Source organism: Mya arenaria, chromosome 10 (assembly GCF_026914265.1).
Source record: "Mya arenaria isolate MELC-2E11 chromosome 10, ASM2691426v1".
Lineage (NCBI taxonomy): Eukaryota > Metazoa > Mollusca > Bivalvia > Myida > Myidae > Mya > Mya arenaria.
The window spans coordinates 41,497,940-41,518,584 of record NC_069131.1 but is presented as its reverse complement, the minus strand read 5'-3'; the positions used below and the strand labels follow the sequence as shown (position 1 = coordinate 41,518,584).

Below are 20,645 nucleotides of genomic sequence, written 5' to 3'. Positions count from 1 at the left end.
AAGCATGTATTATAACTTTTCAATGTTTCGTGCATTTTCATGTAGAACAAGTGTTTTAATCACACTCACTGCTAAAATACTTTCTGAATTAAATGAAACAATTTTCATGTTTATACTCAAACCATAACAAGAACAGAAAATAAAAATGTACAAACACAGACAAGTACGCATCCCTCAGTGTGTGTATACCACGTGATAAATTGCGTCATAAATGCTACTTCGGAAGTCAATATTTTGATTTGAAAAAAGACTTTAAACAAAGATAACTACACTATTTCTTCACCATTTTAAATGAAACAAAGCGCAGTCTACGGGGCCCCGCCTTCGGCCTTTTAACAGAGTTTGATTGCGAGTTTAATTCCTTTAAACACTTCGACAAACCTTCGCACAAAACGGCCGGCTGACGGAGCACTGTCAAAACATGATTTTGGAAACAGGTTTATCGAAGTGTTTGATGAAACTAATGACCTTATCAAACTTCGGTAATAAAACAAATGTGGGGCTTTTAAAGCGGCATAGACTGCCCTTTGTTTCATTTAAAATGGTGGTGTAAAAGAAAAGTTATCTTGATTTAAGTGTTCATTTTAAGCTAAATGCTGCCTTCCGACATAGCATAAATGACGTAATTTATCACGTGGTATACACACACTGTCCCTTCTAAGGTAGCAGACCACCAGACTGACATTACAAATGATCTCAAAATGTAATACCCTCAAATTTAATATTTAACATGTATCATTGAAAACTAGTCCTGAATTTCTTTTAATTAAGACCCCTGTCATTGCATTTTCAATCGCCCTGAAAAACACTAATTCCATCCCCCTGTCAAAATTGGCCTCGCCCTGAAAACACTTATTTCACACTTGAATTGGATCAGGTGAGCAATAGAGGGCCTTCAGGACCCTGTTGCATATATTAATAAACAAATACATTTTCTAAACAAAACATTAACTACTTTAGTCCGATTTTCATGCACTGAGCCGTGAATGTACTTTTACATTTATATATATTCGGGCCATTCCACAGAATGGGTAAATTGCTTATTTCAATCATAGCTCATAATTGTAAAATTTAAATCTTTTAAGCAGATGGTGTCATAGCTGTGGCGATAGCGACCTGGGCGATGATAACGAACAGTCTTAACTCTGAGTTCAGACTTAAGATTCATTATGGCAAAACTTCATTTCATTGTAATTTTCCTTCTATCAAAGCATTGGTGGTTAATTTTGACGGAATATATTACTATTTAAATGTTTTACTATTATTGCCATACATTTTTGTATAATATATGGATTAAAAATGATTCTTCGTTTATAAAAAGGCTTTTCTGAGTCTGAGTGTAGACTTGGACTTCAGACTGTTCGTAATCATAGCCTCATTTCTCTTCCCCACCTTTAAATGTCGTAAATTCAGTACATACCCGTAGCCATCTCACAAAATGCCTGTGAGCGTCATGGAAAATTCAAAGTTTTTATCAAAAACCATTTATTTGTATTTCAAATCACTAGTGCGAGGATGTCGTTAAAAAATGTTTGAATTTTTTTAATGGACATGGAAAAATAGATAACAATTAAAAGCAGATAGAAGATATGTTTTGAATAAAACTCAAAATCTTTCGCATTACAGCCTTAAACTTTACCTCATTCACTATATGTACATGTCTTTCACAAGAAACTTCTGCGTTCAGCAGTTTAATAAGTAGCTATATCACTAGGTCACCCTGCTAAGGCAACTCTAAATTGACTCACTTTTTATCAAGGAGTGCATTAGTGGTCGAAATCGAACTAAAGTTGGTATTAACAATATTAATTTATTTACGATTTTTGGTACAACAGAAGCATTATACTGTATAGGAATACATACATGTCAAACTATATGTAAGATTATATACCATGATTAAATTCCTTTAGGAATACAAACATGTAAAAACTATATAAGATTATATACGATAAAAAAATTTATTGTGTGTGCGTGTGCGTGTGTGTTGTGTGTGTGTGTGTGTGTGTGTGGGCGTGTGTGTGTGTGCTTGTGTGTGTTGTGTGTGTGTGTGTGTGTGTGTGGGGGTGTGTTCCTGTGCGCGTGTGCGTATGTGTTGTGTGTGTGTGTGTGCGCGTCTCTGTGAGTGTGTGCGGGCGTATGTGTATGTGTGCGTGTGCGCGTGTGTGTATGTGTGCGCGCGCGCGTGTTTTGTTTTTCTCTTTGCGTTGCTATTGTTCTGTTTGATGTCGGCCATCTTGTAAATAAGTCTAATAGCATTGTGTGTTACCGTCAATAAATAAAATACATACATATAGCATTCATCAAATGTTTTAGTGTCCATTGTTCAATATTTCAAGTTCAAATGTGTTATACATTTAAGGCCTCACATGTATACAACTTAAATTTAACACGGTTTTACTACTTATAGACAAGTATAACATGTGACAATCTTTTAATGTATGCCCTTTATACCATTTATATCATTTCCCACTTCCCTATCCAACAGCGAACACAGCTGAAAACGGTACTGTCTTTTTCTGATTCCGTAGATACGGTTGTTTATTTAGGTTCAATCGGAACAACTCGGACACTATCTCGAAGCCTACCGGAAACGGCCGAGTTGTTACGATTGATTGATGTCATGTTTTTAAGATATCCACTAAATTATGAATTCCTTTCCGGGAGGGTAAAACTACGAACAATCAAAATAAAGGCATCTTTCGAAAGGACGCTTTTCTCACGGCTTGTATCACGTGGACAGGACGTATACGTGTTTATACACCGAACTCGGCGTGATATGGGACGTCAGAAAGGCGTCTCTGTACAGATATCCGTATGTTATTGAAAACGGTAAAAAAAACGCTATATAAATGATTGCATACAAAAAAGCGTCATTAGTTTACAATAAAATCAAAATACAGATTAATAATACAATGAACATTAAAATGTTATTTTCAATCTGGTACACATAGTCAGCTGATAGTTGATGCTCAAATTGCAACGTCACTGATACATAGTTCATTTCTTCCTTGTGTCCCGATCTGCTTTCGATGCCTTGAGATATTCCAGCACACAGTCGTGGCAGAAATCAAACTGCGCCTGTAATACGAGATGAACACGTTTAATTTAACTTAATCGTCTTTAATACCGTCAATTAATACTCACTTATACAAGTCCAACATATTTCCACTTACGCAAGGGCTCCAAGCTGCTTTTTTTCTAATAATAATGATTAGTATCCAAAATGCCAAAATGATAGACATTAAACTTTCGCCGATTGAACCGAGTGGTACTGTACAACGATTTTGAAGCAATTGCCTCAAGCAGTATTATCTCTCTTTGTTATGTTCTTATCGTAATTATGCCGTTTGACATTATGTATACGTTAAGACAATACTCATTTATATTCCACTTCATTGATACGAAATACCATCTTTTACTTTCTTTGTGTCTGGGCAATGTTGTTGTGTTGTGGTTTGTTTGTGGTGTGTTGTTTGTACATTTGTGTCTCTAGTTTACTGTCGTTTTGGCCCTTGCCTTGTGCCTCTCAACAGGGCTTATATTTTGATGTTACGACTACTGCCGTACTGGGTCTGTCCTTGTTGATTTCCTTGTATTATTGATCTGACGGTGTTGCACTTAATCACTCAAGAATTTCAATCAATCCGATACTTCCTTTTTAAAATGTAGTTTGTGAATCCTATAAATTTTATCATGAATACATATAGTCATTGTTGTGCTTTAAAGTTTAAAGAACTAATAACCTGTTACCTGGTTTGGTATAGACATTGTCCTCGCGGCCTTCACTTTTTTGACAGCACTAACAATGCTGACCTCGTGCTCCTCTGACATCTGTTGTATTGCCAGGGATACAGCTACAAAGAGACCACTCTGGCTGGCGCCGTCACTGCATAGAAAACAAGTCAATACCATAGTAATTTTAGATGTCAAATTTTAAATTTCATTCCACACTTTTTCTGATTATTTTTACCATATCCATATCATTTTTTTTCACGGAAATTCATTCATGTTCCCCATTCCATTCAAAATACATCTCAAGATAGATCTAATTGCAAACAAATAGTTATGATATTATTAAGCGAAACATGGCTCGAACTCCTATAAAATTACATTTTAACCCGTTTACGGAATGCTTTCATTATATCATTCAACTTATTTTTAATTTCACATTAGTGGTACAATCAACATTCATACTACGTATGAGTAGTACATACAAACGATGGATGAGTGAAGCACATAGGCCATGTATGAGTGGTGCACACAAACAATGGATGAGTGGCACACACACACAATGGATGAGTGGTACATACACAAACAATGGATGAGTGGTACATACACACACAATGGATGAGTGGTACATACAAACAATGGATGAGTGGTTCATACACTCACAATGGATTAGTGGTACATACACAAACAATGGATGACTGGTTCATACACACACAATGGATGAGTGGTACATACAAACAATGGATGAGTGGTTCATACAAACAATGGATGAGTGGTACATACAAACAATGGATGAGTGGTTCATACACACACAATGGATTAGTGGTACATACACAAACAATGGATGAGTGGTTCATACACACACAATGGATGAGTGGTTCATACAAACAATGGATGAGTGGTTCATACAAACAATGGATGAGTGGTTCATACAAACAATGGATGAGTGATACATACACACACAATGGATGAGTGGTACATACACAAACAATGGATGAGTGGTTCATACAAACAATGGATGAGTGGTATACACGGACAATGAATGAGTGGTACACACACACACTGGATGAGTGGTTCAAACAAACAATGGATGAGTGGTTCAAACAACAGTGGATGAGTGGTACATACAAACAATGGATGAGTGGTTCAAACTAACAATGGATGAGTGGTACATACAAACAATGGATGAGTGGTACATACAAACAATGGATGAGTGGTACATACAAACAATGGATAAGTGGTACATACAAACAATGGATGGTAGGTACATACAAACAATGGATGAGTGGTTCATATAAACACTGGATAAGTGGTACATACAAACAATGGATGAGTGGTACATACATACAATGGATGGGTGGTACATACAAACAATGGATAAGTGGTACACACAAACACTGGATGAGTGGTACATACAAACAATGGATGAGTGGTACATACACACAATGGATGAGTGGTACACATACACAATGGATGAGTGGTTCAAACTAACAATGGATGAGTGGTACACATAAACAATGGATGAGTGGTACATACAAACAATGGATGAGTGGTACATACACACAATGGATGAGTGGTACACATAAACAACGGATGAGTGGTACATACAACACTGGATGAGTGGTACACACACACAATGGATGAGTGGCACATACAAACAATGGATGAGTGGTACATACACACAATGGATGAGTGGTACATACAAACAATGGATGAGTGGATGAGTGGTACATACAAACAATGGATGAGTGGTACATACAAACAATGGATGAGTGGTACATACAAACAATGGATGAGTGGTACATACAAACAATGGATGAGTGGTACATACAAACAATGGATAAGTGGTACATACAAACAATGGATGAGTGGTACATACAAACAATGGATGAGTGGTACATACAAACAATGGATGAGTGGTACACACACACAAACACACAATGGATGAGTGGTTCAAACTAACAATGTGGTATATATACACACAATGGATGAGTGGTACATACAAACAATGGATGAGTGGTACATACAAACAATGGATGGGTGGTACATACAAACAATGGATGAGTATTGGCCCTCTGTTTTGTTTGTTTGCCGTTTCCTCGACGAACTTCATAAATGACAGAAATTCTGCAGCCGACGTTGGAACATTTTTTTGCATATCCCATTTCAGAAACTGATAATGAGGAATCGGCTTCTCGTCGGTATTCTGGAATAAACGGAAACTATTACACATGTATTTAATAATTATAATAGTGTAGTTAAAAATCATGTGTCAAATCACGTCGTTTTGTTACCAAAAGACTTTAATACTTTCAAACATAAAACAACTGTCTAACTGTTAATTACATCCAACTTATACCTGCTGTAAAACGCCTGATTTTACAGTTAAAGATCTTGTCATAAAGGAGCCATTTGTGTCTTGCTCGTTTGTACAAGTTACTTCAAAATCGCCCTTCTTTAAAGCATCCATGTCGCAGCCAGGGAAATATATACCATCAGTCTGCAGATAGCATAAAGAAATATAAATGAAAGTACATGTAAACTTACAAAAAGAACGATTTAATTTATACGGTTCACAAGTCCTTCAATATAAATCCATACACAACAGTATCATGGTTCATACAAACCGGCTAGTATAAACTGTTTTATTATTTGTAGGTTGTTATGAGTGACTATTCAGTCGAACCCCGTTGGCTCGAACTCCTTTGGCTCGATTTCCACTTTGGCTCGAACTGGATGTAAAGACCCGATTTTATTAACTGAATCTAAGCTTTCCCGCTTGGCTCGATTTTTTTAAGGCTCGAAGTATCTTGACCGGTCCGTGATATTTCGAGCCAACGGGGTTGGACGGTTCCTGTGCTAATAAATATTGTGTTGTAATCATAGTATTCCTAAATAACATTCGGATCCTTCACAATGTAATCGGATATTTTGTTCATGGTTGTTGCGATATAAAAATCGCCGTTATACCAAATAAAGAACACTGTCGTTGTTGTTGTTGTTGTTGCTGATGCTACTTTTGTTGTTGATTTTGTATTGTGTAGCTGATGTTGTAGGCCCAATCGAAAGTGAGTAAAATAAACAAGGCGTTCAGAAAATGTTATCTAATACTGACATATGTTAGACTTATCAACACTACGTGCTTTTCAGAATGAGGAAATGGTTGTATTACCTTCTTAAGTTCTTTCTCTACTTCAAAGCTAACAATACATGAAATGTTTTCCTCAATAACAAGAGTGAGAAACTCCCCGACCGTCTCCGGAAGCGGAGTCTGTGACATAAGATATCGCCTCTTGACTCGCAAACCCTGTAACATGTACATGCTTAAACGGACCGTTCTTTTTTGTTCTTAAATGTATATGGGAAAATATATACATGTTCAAACAATATTCTTATTTCAAATTCATATTAATGTGTTTATATCGCGTTAAAATATACTCACATCAATGAACTTCGCGTTTACATAATCTGATGCATCTGGTATCACGCTAAAATGAAGTCTTCTTTTGTTTTCCTCACCTAGGTTAAAAGTACAAAATAAAGCACGGAAGGGAATGCTACTCGAGACAAAACGTTATAAATAGCTATTTTGTCCTTAAACTGTATGTATGGTTACTGTCGTAAACAGGGTTTGTTTTTTCTTCCTTATTAAATACAAACGCATACAATGAATCTGAATGATTAAAGTGTTTACCTTCCTTCTTTTGAACCTCTTCACTGTCCGGTTTAAAACTTTGTTGTAGTTGCTAAAATAAAGAGAGTTCACAAACTGATTCAAGTAACAACTAACGCTACTGGCATTTTGTTATGTTTTTTTTCTATAAAACTCAGAGTAATACACTACCATACAAAAGAAATCAATAATTAATCTTTCAAAATTAATTATAGAACGACCTGATTTAGTACTGCTTTCCCGTTCATAGACCAAAAGGTCCATGGTATTTATTAGTACACGTATGTGAACTGAATTATATTCTATACAAAAACACGAATTGCTTTTCTCAATGCAATATCATTCGCAGCTGTTTTTTCTGATAGCTTAGTATAGACACAACTTTCTGGTTCTTTAATACGTGTATCATGGTTCTAAAACTTATATGTTTTATCTGTTCCGTACCTCAAACTGCTGTTTTAATTCCGATTTCCGTGCGTCTTTGACGTACTTCGGGAACTTGTCTCCAGACACTGTAATACTCTTAGCCGCTAGAGAGTGTGCCAAAGTCTTGTGCAGATAGCGATACTGTTCCTGTTATAGCAATTTCATACCAAAACATTTTTTGAGAGGCATGATATTTTTCAGTATAAATCTGACTTCCCTTTATACTAAGCAAGAACACTGATCAAGATATTTACACAATAAACCAAATTCCAATCAAGGGGATTGCTTTACAGTAAATGTCTACTCTTTTTTTTTCAAAGAAATACTAATTTCAATAAAACATATTCAAGAGAGTACCGGTGTTTGTATAAGATTTTGCCGCTTTTGCCGAAGGGTTTTCACACATCCTGGTATATCAAGAGTGCCTTCGCTTTCGCCTTTTTTGGTCAAGATATCAAGGGCAATATAAGTTCCAATTGGCCCTAAACCTTTCCTGCAAACACAGAACATACAGCAATACAATGGTTGATAAGGGTAAAGGGATAAGCACGCAAACAGAAATTCTCGAGACACTAGTTTCATGTTTTATTTAAAACAAAGCAGTTATTTGCAATGAAACCCATTCATATTAATTCATGTATACAGTATTTGTGAAGCCCGATGTCAATTTTACACTCCGGATTAACTGGTTCAAACCGTTTCACCATTCTTTACACTGAGGTTGAACATTTTTAAGACGGCCAAAATACCTGCATTGAACAATTGTTGGCCCATTCAGTTTGGATGGAGCATTCAACACCTTCTCCCGAAAATCTACTACAGATGTAACGTCATCTGGGACACCCTTTTCTGGCCATGATGTATAGTGAAACTGGTGTACAGTCCTTTCCTTGGAGCCCTGCAGTAAAACGTAAATCGAAATATATTTGTAAGCATGACTTGTGATGTGCGCATGTTCAGAGATATCCTCAGCGTCCTCTGTTAGGCGTACTCGTAAAGTTTACGAGTCCAGCATGTAGACAATGTATTAGATAGTCTTCGATAAAGACCTGTTATGGCATTCTAGCTATTTCTGTACTGGACAGAACATATGCTTAGTTAAATGTATTACTGTTACATAATGTATCTAAAATAACTATATTTGATAATCGCGAGTCTATGTAAAAAGGGCTATTTTTACTTTTAGTTAATTAACACAACTTTAGGAAAATTAACGAAATTCGGCGAAAGAGTTATCCGTTCAAAAAAAGAGTTAAATTTGACACAATCTTAAACAAAAACACATACATACTCTCTGTCAGTTTGAACTATGAAATGTATTCACACACCAAAACAAAAACATTTATATTTTTAAATATTGACTAACCTTCGTAATTTTGAAAACTCGCTTTGTGTAATCAGCGTATTCTTCTTCTGATGTAGAAGTAACTTGGAATTTTCCAAATTTCTTGAACGAATCTGGATCTGGCCAATAGTGTACATATTCGCCTTCCTGCTTATGGTCCGTAGAAATGTTACCATATGTTATATTGAAGTACATTTTTTTTGTGAACAAGAAGTAAAACAGGACAAGTTTTAAATTTATTGGCATTGTCGGCAATAAATCCAGCAAAAGTCTACATTTTCCATGTATAAAAACACATAACAAGTAGAATTGTTATAATTCAAATTTAATATAAACAAATTAAATATAAACTGTTCATATAGATATACTTACGTGTTTGCCAATTACAGCCTCAGACAGATTGACAACCTTTTCAACTTTCTCTTCCCAAACCATCTTCCAAAATGCACTTATATCTTCCACGTTGTTCGTGTCCACTGGATCTTGTAAATAAAGTAAAGAAACATAGGTAATGTTTGAAAATGTTAAACACCTTAACTATTATCTGATAAAAATATTTTTTCCTGAAAGTGAGTAAATAAAAACTTAGTCACACATATTGTATTAATGTCGTGTATAAAGTGTTTTGAAATGTTTGCAACGAACAAGCTTAATTAGTCTGAAATAGGATCGAGATGCTGTTTCAAGACAACTATGCTAAACGAACTGGTCACCGAGATTTAAAAGACTGTTTTCAACAGGCATTTGTACATAGAATTGCTTACCCTCCGACGCAATGTATTCTTTCTTTCTATTATGACCCTAAAATGTAAAAGTATAAGCACTTGACTAGTCCGGCCAGTTGTAATTCAAACAATCAGTTTACCAATAACAATAGTTGACTTTATTAATGAATAAACGCATATGGTTGCATTGCCATTGGATTAACGAACAAACGCGAAATGATTCCAACAAATTGCAGTTATTGCTTTGGCGATTGGTCATTTGAATGAATACTATTTCACTCTTGTTAAATAAATTTTGCAAGTGTGAAAAACAACTGAAATAAATCAATTGCGAAAATTTTGACAGGTGAAGCATGGTGCTCATTATTCTCCGAAGACTACAATGAAATCTTCATGAACAAGCCAAGTAGCCAGTTTGCTAACGAATATTTATTTCTTTACTTACATCAATATATTTTTCTAAAATAGTGACAGGAGCACTAAAGGCATCGTCCACCGAAACAACTGCACCATTGTCGGCTGGAAAATATAACAGCATCCATGTTATATCATGCGCTATGGGATGATATACATATATAGACATATAGCGCTACAGATCAACTGACATACTTTTTTGTTGTTTTCCGTTATCCACCTGTGTATCAGAGGTACAAAGAGTATCATTTTGGAAGGTTGCCGTTTTCTGAAAACAAAAATACCCAAAATATTTTAACAGAGTTAAATGAAAAACAAACAAACCGAGCTAGTATTACTTCACTTTTAAATGACTCGACATTTATCGGCAACTGGACTTATGTTATCATGTTAGTTTAAATGTGTACGTGGAGCTGAGGATATTGTCTAAACTATTCAAATTGTTTATCGTTGAGGCGAGCTAAAATGTCTAAAAAGATGTATAACATAGTTTCTATTGATTAAACACTCATAATTTGAAAGCCAGTTCATAAAGTTATAGTCGGAAGTTTTCGTTTACCTTAACAAAAAGCCTCATTGAAACAAAAATAATAGAAAAATTAGTAAGTTATACTCGAAACTCTTCCTTGTAATCCGCTTCGGTTTTTTTGTCAATGTAGCCCCCGAGTTTCCTGACTTCAACCTGATCATCTGTAGCAACAATCTCTGTTGTGTTTACCATTGCAAGACTGTCGATTTCCTCCGTTTCTTTGTTTTTAATTACAACTGTAGAAGCAGTAGCGACAATATTTGTGGTGTTAAAAGAAGAAAAACGCTGATATTTCCCGTATCTATTTTAATATTTAGCGCTTAATCCCAGTGACACTAATGATTAGATATTTAAAGAAAAAAGTGAGTATACACGTATCATAGAGTCTAATATAATGTCTGATAACCCCCCGAGTTGTACATGATAATTAATAACATCACAGAACCTAAGCGTTTAACAGAAGGTAATATTTCATTTTATAAATATTACGACCAAAATAAGAAAAGCAAACCTTCGCTTGCAGTTTCAACGTTAATCGGTGCCGGACTGTCTATCTGCAATTGTTTGTCGGATGATAGTTGTCCGGTGGTTGGCGAAATTTGCATTTCTAAATTCCCATTCAATATAGAATTACTACTCATTTGCGACATTTCCGTTTTCATGTTTCCATCTTGCATTAAAACATCAGCCATTTGCAAGCTTTCAATAGTAGAACCTTTCGCTAATGTTGTAACATCGGTAAGTGGCGAATGTTCCATTTCTACTCTTTCTGATGTTGAACCACTAGACGTTAGCAAACTTGGTTCATGAAAACCTTCAGAAAAGGTGCCAACACTGTCCGGTGACGAAATTTCTGTTTCTAAGTTTGTATATGTAGTATCACTTGATGTTACCAAACGTTTCTTATCAAAACCTTCAGCAAATGTGGAAACACTTGTTGGGGACAGACCGTTCTTTTCTGATAAATTTAGTTGCTCACCAGAAATCGTTGTCAAACGTTCCCCATCTTCAGCAAATGTCGAAATGTCGGTCGAAGACAAAACGTTTAAATCCAATCCTCTCTGTAGTGATGTACCATTAGTCGCTGTTGAAATTTTTTTATCCACATACTCGCCAAATGATGCAACATCGATCGATGACCAAGGGACTGTTGCATCACTAGTCGTTGACACATTCTCCACACTGACACCTTCAGCAAATGATGAAGAAGTCGGAGACGAAGGTTTATTTTCGAAACCTCTGTCTATTGTAGAATTAGATATCTTTGATGTCATTTCTGTACCTAAGCATTCAGCTGATGTTGTTATTGAAGAATTTTCCATTTCTTGACCTTCTTCTAAATGTTTTCCGAAAGTCAAACACGCTCGTTCCGGTTTGAAGTCTTCACATACCGTCGAAAACACATTGGTTAACGAGCCGTCCTCCTGTTGATGTTTTCGTTCTGACACATGAATATCTGTAGTGTCTGATGTTTCCTCATCAGAAATATCCCGATATACAGGATTGGCGATACCGTCTGTGGATTTTCGATTAGTCTTAGACTTTTTTGATGAAACGCCTTTCGTAGAAGCTAACAATTCACAGCAAAAACAATTATTTACAACCATCGTTCAATTTAATTTAGTTTGATCTTTCTTATCCAAATATCTTATTTTTAGCACTTTCCATAATGTTTTTTTTTACTTAACAACTTTACACTTATTGCTTGCGTGTTCTAACCAAATCTGTTGTGGCAGTTGCTACTTTATATACTTAACTAAAATGTATTGTAAGAATGATACATGCTTTCCCTCCATAAAATCTGAATTTGTTGAAATTTCATATATGCGTTAAGTATAAAGCCTAGTGTATCACTAGTTTAATACTTGCAGTAATGAATCATATTCTTACCTGTACGCTTTTCGACTTCAACACTGTCCAATGAAATGTTATCCGTCATATTTTTATGAACCTCATACGTTGGCTTTGTTCGAAACAAACGTCTGAAAAAATCGTGTATAATTTGCATGTAACTGTGCAAAGAATATTATTGTATTTGTGTCCAGATATATTGTGATGAAGATACTAGAAATTAACTGATGCTTAATCACTAATTCATTTAATAGGCTACATAGGAAATGCGTTTGTATATGTAAAACAAATATCCGTACCTTCGATAAATGCAGCACATAACTACTATGCCAATAACGCATAGGAGAACAACTGCAATGATCACAGCTATACTGGTTGCTGACAACCCTCCTGTTGCAATTAACTCATCTAAATAATATATAAAAACAACAACAACGATAAGCGGATTTTACTACGAATTTTAATTAATATTAAAATTCATCATGCCGCAATTAAATTACATGTTAAATATTTTTGTGTATATCATACAAAGTTAGAGGTTTGAAATTGATAAATTTTGTACGAATAACAGTGATTACCTGTGCAGAACATGCCTTTGAAACCAGCGATGCATCCAAGTAAGCATTGGCCACTCTTGTCACATCGTGATTCTTCGTAATTGTCCTTACAGTTCACGGAGCATTCTTCTTTGCACTGAGGTCCGTAATAGTTAGTTATGCAACCCTTCGTGCAATTCCCATCATTAACTGAACATTCCTGGTCAATGCATGATGTACTACAAGTTATATTGCAAAATTGACCGTAAAAGACAGCTTTACAAGCATTGCAGCTACCAGAATTTTGGTCGCAGTAAAGACAGTTGCTGATACAAGTTTCGTCACAAAGGTCTTTGTAATATCCATCAACGCATCCGTTTAAACACACTCCATTGTTATCGCATAGCTTTTGATAATTTTGTGGCTTACATGTACTTGGACATCTACGTATGCATAAATCTCCGAAATAGCCATCAATGCAATCATTGATACAATATCCACTGTCTTTATAGCATTTGTTATCAATACAATTTGGGCTGCATGTTTTGTTGCAATATTCACCATGCATCGTGTTACTGTTACATTGTTTGCAGCTACCAGTATCCTGTTCGCAAGAAATACAGTTCACATAGCATGCTGTTTCACATGTGTTGCCCCAGTAACCTTCCTTACAACCATTTAAACATCGCCCTGTTCTATCGCATCGCGATGAATTTAAATCGCCATCTTTGCATTTTTCGGAGCATTCTTTGTCACATTTCAGATCATGATAGTTTGGTAGACACCCTTTGGCACAGTTGCCAGTTATCTGCATACACTGAGAATCAATGCATGTTTGACTGCATGGAACATTGCAATTTTCACCATAAACTGTATTAGTCGAACATTCTTGGCAAACACCAGTGGTACGATTACAATATGAGCAATTACCCGGGCAAGTTTCATTGCAATGCTCCCCAAATAATCCCTCAAGGCAATATGTACATTTGCTTCCAACAAAGTTTGGTAGACATAAGCAACTTCCGTTTTCAATGCAATTACCATTTACGCAACCGTTAGAGCAAGGTTTTTCACAATAAGTATCTGTATCATAGAACCCTTTTCTACAGTCGACGCACCTTTCATTGCTTGTGCATAAACAGCTTTGGGTCCTGCAAGGATAATCGCATTGGTCACCCCAAAACGCATCAATGCAACCGTTTCTGCATGTTCCGTTTTGAAAGCAGCGGCTCTCATTACCAATTTGTAAACAGTTGACTGGACATTCAATCTCACAAAACTCCCCAAAGTATTGATCATTGCATCCATTAGAACACTTTCCCGAGACCTTGTTACATTCCAAATCCAGACATGTTTTATTACATTCCTTTTGGCAATATTCGCCAAAAACAGTACCGATGTTACATTTGTCGCATATGCCTGTCGTCTGATCACATGATACACAACTCACATTGCACGGATCTTCACAATTATCTCCCCTAAACCCTTCGTTGCAACCATTTGTACAATTTCCAGACCTATCACATTGGGTTAAATTCGTGTCACCTTCTTTGCAATTAACAGAACATTTTTTGTCGCACTGCTGGTCATAAAAGTTCATCAAACACCCGATAGTGCAGGTTCCAGATTTTTGTGAGCATTCGGAGTCGATGCAAGATTGACTGCAAGAAATGTTGCAAAAGTCGCCGTATACAGTTGTGCTAGGACATTCGTCGCATACTCCGGTGAAGCGATCACACGAGGTGCAGTTACTAGGACACGTGTTATTGCAATAATCCCCGAATAACCCAGCGTCACAAAGAGTACAAGTAGTTCCATTGAAGTTTGGAAGACATGAGCAGTTACCGTTTTCAAAGCATTCTCCATCCACACAACCATTTGAGCATGGTGTTGTACATTGGGTACTCGTATTGTAATACCCAAATTTGCAAGAATCACAACCATCATCGAACGCGCATCTGCAATTCGCGTAAGTGCAGTTGAGGGTGCAGTTTTCACCATATTTGCCTTGAATGCACGTTGAACATGTTGCCCCTTCAAAAACGCTTGTACAGTTGCATTCTCCATCATCTTCACAAAGTTGGTCCACACACCCGACAGAACACTCTTGTCTACAGTGGCTACTTGTATTAAAATAGGTATCTTTACAAGCGTAGCATGGGGTACCGAGTACTTGTTCGCATTTGAGACAGTTCCCAGAACATGTGTTCTTACATTTGTGTCCGTGAATTGTATCAACACAACCATCAAAACAAAAGTCAGGCCCTATTGCTGGGTTGTATCCACAACCGGACGCTCCGTTTAAATCACAGCAGCTACATGGTTCAGTACAGTCCAGCTCCTGACCTAATGTTAGATTTTTACACAGAATATTAAATTGTTTAATACTTTTCTTCATATAACGTAGTTGTGTTCTTTCTATTTTAAAATGCGTTTATTTCATTTGCTGTCTGTTTATGCTCTTATATATATATATATATGTGTATAAATTAAACTATATATAAACGGTGTTGGCAGGATACGGGACCAGAGAAAACTACTGTTGCGTGATGTTAACATTTCAATAGGTCATACCGTTGTTTTTACAATGGATATGAAAAGAAACGTTATAGGCACACTTAAACTATATTCAAAAACGGCCTTACCTTCAACAAGTAACGCCAATATACAGAGTAGACAAATCAACAATAGTCGCATTGTGGTGTCCGGGCCTAAAAAGTGGCATAAACACATTCATTTAGTACGATTTTCAAAGACAATATGGTACAAGTATTTCCAGAGTTGAGTCAGCCAGCTTGCAATTACTTAAGGAATACTCGTTAACACCAGATTCGACATGTATCAACCTTGTTTCTGATCCGGTACATGGTAATTTGTTGATTTTCATATCTTAAATTAACATCGGAGAGGAAAGAAAACTCTGCTTATACGAGTAGGTAGGTGTACGTGTGGACTACTTTGCGTGCATTACGTCATCCAGGTACGTGTATCTGTGGACTACTCTGTGTGCACTATGTCTTCCAGGTACGTGTACATGTGGGCTACTCTGTATGCGATACGCCATTCAGGTGCGTATATGTGTGGACTACTTTGTTTGCACTACGACATCCAGGTACGTGTATGTTTTGGCTACTCTGTTTGCACTTCGTCATACAGGTACGTGTATGTGTGGGCTACTCTGTTTGCACTACGTCATACAGGTACGTGTATGTGTGGGCTACTTTGTTTGCACTTCGTCGTGCAGGTACGTGTATGTGTGGGCTTCTTTTTTGAACTACGCCATCCAGGTATGTGTATGTATGGGGTACTTTGTTTGCACTACGCCATACAGGTACGTGTATGTGTGGGCTACTTTGTTTGCACTACGTCATTCAGGTAGGTGTATGTGTGAGCTACTTTGTTTGCACTACGTCATACATGTACGTGTATGTGTTGGTTACTCTGTGTGCACTACGTCATTCAGGTAGGTGTATGTGTGAGCTTCTCTGTTTGCACCACGTCATACAAGTACGTGTATGTGAGGGCTACTGTGTCTGCACTACGTCATACAGGTACGTGTTCGTGTGGGCTGCTTTGTTTGCACTACGCCATCCAGGTATGTGTATGTGTGAGCTGCTTTGATTGCACTACGTCATTCAGGTAGGTGTATGTGTGAGCTTCTTTGTTTGCACTACGTCATACAGGTACGTGTTTGTGTGAGCTTCTTTGTTTGCACTACGTCATTCAGGTAGGTGTATGTGTGAGCTACTTTGTTTGCACTACGTCATACAGGTACGTGTATGTGTGAGCTACTTTATTTGCACTACGTCATTCAGGTACGTGACGTGTGAGTTACTTTGTTTGCATCACGTCGTACAGGTACGTGTATGTGTGAGCTACTTTGTCTGCATCACGTCATTCAGGTACGTGATGTGTGAGCTACTTTGTTTGCATCACGTCGTACAGGTACGTGTATGTGTGAGCTACTTTGTTTGCACTACGTTGTACAGGTACGTTATGTGTGAGCTACTTTGTTTGCACTACGTCATTCAGGTACGTGTATGTGTGAGCTACTTTGTTTGCACTACGTCGTACAGGTACGTGTATGTGTGAGCTACTTTGTTTGCACTACGTCATTCAGGTACGTGATGTGTGAGCTACTTTGTTTGCATCACGTCGTACAGGTATGTGTATGTGTGAGCTACTTTGTTTACATCACGTTGTACAGGTACGTAATGTGTGAGCTACTTTGTTTGCACTACGCCATTCAGGTACGTGATGTGTGAGCTACTTTGTTTGCACCACGTCGTACAGGTACGTGTATGTGTGAGCTAATTTGTTTGCATCACGTCGTACAGGTACGTGTATGTGTGAGCTACTTTGTTTGCATCACGTCGTACAGGTACGTGTATGTGTGAGCTACTTTGTTTGCATCACGTCGTACAGGTACGTGTATGTGTGAGCTACTTTGTTTGCATCACGTCGTACAGGTACGTGTATGTGTGAGCTACTTTGTTTGCATCACGTCGTACAGGTACGTGTATGTGTGAGCTACTTTGTTTGCATCACGTCGTACAGGTACGTGTATGTGTGAGCTACCTTGTTTGCATCACGTCGTACAGGTACGTGTATGTTTCAGCTACTTTGTGTGCACTACGGCATACAGGTACGTGTAAATGTGAGCATGTGTGTGCACCACGTCATAAGGGTGTACGTGTGGGCTACGTTGTGTATATTAAGTCATTCGAATACTTTTGCGCGTGGGCTACTTTGTATGAACTACGTCATCCGAGTACATGTACGAGTATGCTATGTTGTGTGCACTACGTCATCCGAGCGTATGTACATAGTACAAGTTTAGATTGGCATGCACAATTGCAGGAGAAAACTAACTTATGCTAGTATCAGTGAATTTACGTATAGCTTCACGTCAGAGTACATGTACACCTTATTATTCACAACCTTGATACTGAGAAAACCTACCGCGCTGACACATTCATTCTGTTTAAAATTCAGTTTTTGATGTGAAAGTTAAGGAATATGTTCAATATTGTGCTAAACAAAATTGCATTTTTTTAATAAAAATGAAACTACAGGGAAAAGTACAAATTAAGAGGCAATTGATGAAAAATTCGATGCAGTTCAAGTGTAATGGAAACACGGTCATATGAATACGTTATATGAATCAAATAATAACTGTCCATGTGTGTAGAACATGGTTAACGAATTTTACCGAATCTGTTTCAAAATAGCCTCATAGGCAATTTAGTTCACATGCTTATTACCTTTATATTTCAGGGTTAAATTTTCTGTATACTAGACAATGCTAAAACAAAAAATGTTTCAAGGTCGTGTCCGTTTAGGTAAAATAGCATTATTGAAATATTGTCTCCAAACCAGAGAAGAAAAAAGTTGGATTTTCTGTGAGTGTTGTTGCAACTAAATCTCTGTCAAAATCTGTAATATTGGTATTGTTTGTCTCCGTTTAAATTGAATAACTGTAATGTTTTTTGTCCTATTGAAACAAGGATATAACCAAGAATGGATTGTTATGGAGTACGAACACGATGTCTCTAATTTCTTAATATTATCATGCTTAAACAACTGAAGTTCAAATTACACGAATCTGAAGTCTCATGAAAAGACACAATGATACATAAGATACCTGCGTATAAATGTCAGTAATTGTTACATTCCTGGATTTCATTCAAAAATAAGGCAACAACTCTGATACTACAAAATCCACGTTTGTGATTCATTAGTCGAATTGAATCGAGGACGAGACAAAAGAGATTTCATTGTTGTTGCAGCCGATCAAACAGCCGTTATTATTGTCTTAAATATAGGTACATATATAACATATACATATGCAAATATTGAGTACCAAGCATTTACAATTTAGCAATTGCCTTCATCTGATCATCCCGATAATGAAAATAATCTCGCAATTCATTCCTTCAATGAACACATTGGGTTGTCGAAAAAACATTATGAAACGTAATACTTAACATTCAATCCATAAATGGTAAAAAACGATCAATCTTTCGCCATTCTTTGAAAATATTGGTATGCACTGCTAAATAATTTACTTTTAAAACATACCTAAATTAATTAACTGACGATGTCTTTTAATGTATTTATCACAAAATCATGAAACAACGACCTTATGCAAGTAAAACATGTAATTTACTTCGAAGATCGATAGCATGCTATCGAAACGCTCAGAAGAATCAGGGTTAACATTAACTTAAATATTTATAATTAGTTTCAAACGAAAAGTAATTCCGTAATTTACACACAGTGATGGAGATATGATCGCGGTGTGTGTGTGTGTGTGCGTGTGTGTGTGTGTGTGTGTGTGCGTGCGTGTGTGCGTGCGTGCGTGCGTGTGCGTGTGCGTGTGCGCGTGCGCGTGCGCGTGCGCGTGCGTGCGTGTGTTGTGTGCGTGCGTGCGTGCGTGTGTGTTGGGGGGGGGGGGGTCAAAGGTGATCAACATGCACATGCATACTGATCAGTTGTCAATGACGTCGGAAACCTACAATGAGACGTCGGATTATTTTCAAAACCGACATCATGCAAACCACAAAATGATGGTGTATTCTTAGTGATAAATTGGTTTGTATTTTGATATACATGCAACACATTTCGGAGTTTAGATATATTCACATTAAAAATGAACACATGGACATGCTTCACAGGGAACCGGAAAGATATTATAAGTTACGGGGTTAGTAGGTGACCCGTGACCCTAACGTATATATCACGTCGACAACCTGTTTACATGTTTAAATGTTTCATTTATTCATCGGAATCGGAAAATAGACCCCATTTTGGTACGATATAAATTTGGTGACCCACTATGGAAAAATATGGGGTCACCGCGTGACCAGTCCTGGAACAATGGCGTTGCGTCATTCATGTTGGGGGCGTGATATTGTTGCATACCAAGATAATCAGATATATCTTTTTTTTTCAATCCGACCACCTTGACCTATCGTACGCTACACAATTTAACAACCAAAATTACCAATGACGAGTTAAATACAAAGGGCCATTTTAATAAAGATCCTAGTCGAGTTGAGTCGTAAATTGAAATTATGTTTCTTTTATAGTTTCATTATTTTGCAACCTGGTGTGAATCGGTCTTCAGTCAGAATAATTGAACGTGGAAACAAATACAAAAAGCAAATACGTTTGTCGATAAATTGACATTCCTGACGTTTATACAGATTTATGATAATGGTAGTAACGTCCTAAATCCTTTATTGGAAAGGGCCCCTTTTTAAAAAGAAAGATATAAGATTAATGAACATAAAACAACACAAATATGAAACATCTTACCTTATATATTCCGCCACAAACGCAGCACAAATATATTTATCATACGCACATATGAGGAAATTAAAACGGCCACTAAAACTTGAACAATGAAGGTGAT

At 36.9% G+C, this 20,645-nt stretch overlaps 1 protein-coding gene across 2 annotated transcripts; it reads right to left on the bottom strand.

Annotated features, from left to right (window-relative positions):
- Positions 1-1,796: 1,796 nt before the first annotated feature.
- LOC128206802 (uncharacterized) lies at positions 1,797-20,645 on the bottom strand. Of its 2 annotated transcripts, none has more exons than XM_052909485.1 (22): positions 20,549-20,645; positions 15,874-15,939; positions 13,271-15,574; positions 12,992-13,100; positions 12,732-12,823; positions 11,353-12,411; positions 10,926-11,077; positions 10,508-10,580; positions 10,344-10,417; positions 9,938-9,974; positions 9,546-9,655; positions 9,195-9,323; positions 8,578-8,726; positions 8,186-8,321; positions 7,847-7,975; positions 7,424-7,475; positions 7,172-7,248; positions 6,902-7,036; positions 6,089-6,229; positions 5,781-5,935; positions 3,751-3,886; positions 1,797-3,078 (listed from the first exon to the last, which is right to left on the bottom strand). In XM_052909485.1, exons 2-22 carry the CDS (start codon positions 15,923-15,925, stop codon positions 2,998-3,000), a joined length of 5,382 nt encoding a protein of 1,793 aa, XP_052765445.1. In that variant the 5' UTR covers positions 15,926-15,939; positions 20,549-20,645; the 3' UTR covers positions 1,797-2,997. The 2 variants fall into 2 exon arrangements, with proteins under 2 accessions (XP_052765445.1, XP_052765446.1); XM_052909486.1 differs by having other exon boundaries at positions 9,195-9,320.

Bases quoted from the DNA above. Each gene is read 5' to 3' on its own strand.
- LOC128206802 (XM_052909485.1), bottom strand. From the start codon at position 15,925: ATGCGACTATTGTTGATTTGTCTACTCTGTATATTGGCGTTACTTGTT. The intron at 6,230-6,901 runs GTAATACAACCA...TGCTATCTGCAG, and splicing joins TAGAGAAAGAACTTAAGAAG to ACTGATGGTATATATTTCCC. The intron at 3,887-5,780 runs GTATGTACCACC...TTTTCTATGCAG, and splicing joins CCAATACTCATCCATTGTTT to TGACGGCGCCAGCCAGAGTG.